General features: G+C 33.7%; 1 protein-coding gene across 1 annotated transcript; it reads left to right on the top strand.

The window, feature by feature from the left end:
• Positions 1-42: 42 nt before the first annotated feature.
• LOC121965532 (serine/threonine-protein kinase N2-like) lies at positions 43-3,234 on the top strand (the record flags this gene model as incomplete). Its single annotated transcript, XM_042515672.1, has 7 exons — positions 43-215; positions 828-890; positions 1,027-1,103; positions 1,576-1,718; positions 1,824-1,931; positions 2,128-2,208; positions 2,979-3,234. Coding segments are annotated over 7 exons (849 nt in total), but the record flags the coding sequence as incomplete, so codon positions are not given.
• Between the last annotated feature and the right edge of the window lie 1,233 nt (positions 3,235-4,467).

Below are 4,467 nucleotides of genomic sequence, written 5' to 3'. Positions count from 1 at the left end.
CAGAGTACCTTGTGTTGACGTGAGGTTTTATCCTGCAGCCTTATGAGCGAGAAACGGATCTTTGAGATGATCAACGCATCCAGACATCCGTTCCTGGTGAACCTCCACGGCTGCTTCCAGACCAGCGACCACGTCTGCTTCGTCATGGAGTATTTACCCGGCGGCGACCTCATGATCCACATCCACAACAACGTCTTCACCGAGGCCCAGACCAGGTTCGTACTGCGTGTCCTCCTCTTCACTGACGACACTCCGCTGTTTGTGTGATGCAGAGCAGAAATTAGCAAAAGATGTGAATACCTCTTCCATCACTGGGCATCAATATCATCAATCTCAGTATATGGCATAAATATTCATCAAATATGTGTGCTTATATATAAATACATGTTTTTACCATCTTCTATACCATCTTTCTTTCTGGTCGATGTTCAGCTAAAGTTGTTTGGGTCGGTCTCTTTGACGTAATTTTGTGTCTTATTGAGATAATTCTGTGTCTTTTTGAGGCATATTTGTCCTGTTTTTGTTTTTTTTTTGTAATAATTTCTCGACTCATTGTGATTGTTTTGTGTCTTTTTGTATTTGTTTGGGTCTCTTTGATGTAACTTTTTTATTCGTCTGGATTTTATGCAGTTCATAACTAAACAGAGACAGTAAATATAGGACAGATTTTACAATTAACAGTAGTTTGATAGCTTTTTTCATATATTTTAATTAATTTTGAAAAAAAAGGGGTCCTTCAAAGGAACCTTTTAACATTTGAAAAAAAGCGCATCAAGTGTGCGTCGTATTCTGTATTTTAATCCACCGTCTGTTGTTGTTGTTTACAGGTTTTACTCAGCTTGTGTTCTGCTGGGTTTAGAGTTCCTGCATCTGAATAAAATCATCTATCGGTGAGTCAGAGAGGTCGAAGAGCTGACGAGTGTCTGTTCTGTAGCCTCAGGTATTATAACATTTACAGTGTGTTTTACTCTGTGTGTGTGTGTGTGTGTGTGTGTGTGTGTGTGTGTGTGTGTGTGTTTTACACAGAGATCTGAAGCTGGACAACCTGCTGATGGATGCAGACGGGTTTGTGAAAATCACAGACTTTGGACTTTGTAAAGAAGGTGAGTTGATTTAGGACACCGTCTGTATACATCACACACCTCTGCAAATACACAGAGGTGGAAAGTAGCATTGTACATTTACTCAGGTACTGTAGTTATATATAATTTTTAGGTACTTGGATCTATCAGTTTAACCCGTTTAAACTTGGGCAAATTGGTTTGATTTGTTTCCAAAACAAAAAAGAAAAATGGGAAGTAGGCAATGAGCAACTTTACAAGGTGTGGCCGAAAAAATATTTAAAAAAAAAAACAGAAAAAAAGTTAAAAGAAAATTACCAGAAAATTAGCCCTAAAAAGTAAAAGTCAAAAAACAAGAAAATTACCTTAAAAAAGAGCCTTTATTTCTGTGTAATTAATTTTAAAAATGTTGTTGTTAAACATGGTCCCAAAACAATCTGTAAATCAATATTTTTGCTATTTTTTTGCTATTTTACATTTTTTGTGATTATTCATTTCGTAAATATTTTGGCAGGGATGGGTCACGGAGATCGGACCTCGACTTTCTGCGGGACCCCTGAGTTTTTGGCCCCTGAGGTCCTGACAGACGACAACTACACCCGAGCGGTGGACTGGTGGGGGATGGGCGTCCTCATCTTCGAGATGCTCGTAGGCGAGGTTGGTAACACATTAGGGTTTATTGTTTATTTTGAATTTATTTATTTGTGTTTATTTAGCTATTTTTGTGAAATGTGACTCAGCGTCTCTCTGTCCTGTTAAAAGTCTCCTTTTCCTGGTGAGGATGAGGAGGAGGTGTTTGACAGCATCGTCAACGATGACGTGCAGTATCCCAGCTGTCTTCCTCCTGACGCCGTCGCAATCATCCAGAAGGTAAAAAAAAAATCTGTTGCTCACAATTTTATTACATTTTATTGAGATATTTATGCCTAATTTTATTTCCCATTAATTCAGTATAACATTATTTGGTGTAGGATTTTGGTGAGGGATCATGAATAGAATTTAAAATATTATTTATTCATTTATCAAGTATAGTTTTTTTACAAACTGTGCGATCATGTGTCCGCAGCTGTTGAAGAAAAATCCTCTGAAAAGAATCGGAGCCGGAGAGAGGGACGCAAACGAGGTCAAAGGAGAGAAATTCTTTGAGGTAAATCACTTTATTTAAACATCCCGTATTACTCTCTAAATTAATCAATTTGTGTATTTGTTAAAATACATATTAACCACATATTAACCACACCATACAATCTAATGACGTATTGATTTGTATTGATGAGGCACATTTATGTACCGAACCTAAAACTTTGATACAACACTTTATTTTTTTTTAGATTTGGAAATTTATTCATTTATAATTTTGTTATTATATATTTAAAATTATTTCAGAGAATGATTATATTTTTAAGCACATTTTTTCAGGTCGCTTTCTTATTTATTTATTTATCATACTTTTTTCTTATTTTTTTCCACTAATTTACAGGTAACTTTCTTTTATGTTTTACAAATATTTTTGTTAATTTTTTGGTCAATTCTTCTTAAGTTTCTCATTGCCTTTTCCCCATGTTTTTAAGACAAAAATAGACAAATTTGCTTATGTATCAAAGGCTAAAGTAAAACTATTAAATTTCCTGTACTTAAGGAGTAAATGTACTCATTGTGCAGTTTTTTTTGTGTGTTCCAATTGTATCTGATGTATTTGGATAAATATTACTGCTATTGATTAGAGCACACGATACGATACACAATATGATATACGATACAATACACGATACGATACAAGATACGATATACAATACGATACGATATACAATATACGACGCGATATATGATATATATATATAATATTAGTTCATTCTAATACTGGTATATTATGTGTTTTTTCAAAATTGAATTATGAGAGGATAACTTATCTTTCAGACCATCGACTGGGAAGCCCTTCTGGCCAAGAAAGTGAAACCTCCGTTCCTGCCGTCAATCAAAGAGTCGATGGACGTCAGCAACTTCGACAGCGAGTTTACTCGACTTCAGCCGATCTTGTCGCCTCCCTCCAAACCCTTCATCCTCTCTGCGGAGCAGCAGGAGGCCTTCGCAGACTTCGACTTCTGCGCCCTGCACGGATGAAGGACGAGCTGAAAAGACCAGGGTGGGAAAAATTATTACATTTATTTATTGCTGGGAACATCAAACATCATTTTTATTAAACTGCATAAAAAATATTTTTGGATTAAAAACATTAACGTTTTAGCAGTTTAAATTCAGTCACAATTGTTATCTAAAAGGCTATATTTGAAATATTTAGCTAATTTTCCTCACATTTGAGACAGAAATTCATGTAAAACACGTAACTATTGAAAATATGTTTAAATATAACAAAAAAAATGTAGATATTAAATCTAAATGTTAAACCTACAATTTAAATGTTAAGTATGAATAGGTCTATTGACGCTTAATCTAAATATTTAATCCAAATGTCAGTTTTTAATGTTAAATCTGAATATAAACTCTAAATGTAAATGTTAAATACAGGTATTGACCACAAATCTAAATGTTAAATCTAAATATTAACTCAAAATCCAAATTTTCAATTTAAATATTAAAAAATATGCAAATAATATATAGCATGATTTTCTCAGGTTTGAAAAATAATAGTATGGGTTGTTTGCATATTTTCTAAATGTTCAGATTTAATATTTAACATTTTTTATGTATTTACTTATAATGAGAAATTACATATAACATGTTTTTTTACATGAAATTTTATATAAGATGTGATGAAAGGTGGCCAAATATTCATTATATAACAGCTAAACAAATATCACAAAGTGTCAAACTATTCCATTGAAGAGAAATTAAATAATGGGGCAATAATTTGTTTAAAAAAATAAAATAGAAAAGCGAGTTTGACAGATACATCAACAGCTAGCCTGGATCTACTGAAAAGTTGTTAAGTTGTTAAGAAAATCTGTCTTAGTCAGCAGGTCAGTAAGTTTTTCATCTAAAGAAGATAAATAAGTGTATATCTCAAAATGTAAAGCTATTTATTTAAAAAATATTTGTATTTTGTTAGTTTAAGCCCCAGTTTATTAAAAAGTTGCAGACTAGAAGTTGAATTTTCAAAGCCAGAAATCTGACCTCCTGGCCCAATAATCATTCAGCTATTTTTATTGATCAACAACCCTTCGCATCCCTCAAAAAAAGTCTCCCACCCTGGTCTTAATAACAAATAAACATATTTCTGCAGCTCGGTCATTTTCAAACAGGAACTCTAAATTCGATCCCATGGCTGATTTCGCGGACTGTTCTCACCACCATCCAATTGACAGCCAAACGTGGATCAAACAAACCAGGCAGCATCTTTTTTTTGTTTTAACAGAGCAAAAGAAAGTGATAATAACCCTTTATATTC

This window comes from Plectropomus leopardus, unplaced genomic scaffold (assembly GCF_008729295.1).
Source record: "Plectropomus leopardus isolate mb unplaced genomic scaffold, YSFRI_Pleo_2.0 unplaced_scaffold2041, whole genome shotgun sequence".
NCBI classification, from domain to species: Eukaryota; Metazoa; Chordata; class Actinopteri; order Perciformes; family Serranidae; genus Plectropomus; species Plectropomus leopardus.
The sequence above is the reverse complement of the archived record's forward strand: the minus strand, read 5'-3'. Positions and strand labels throughout refer to the sequence as shown.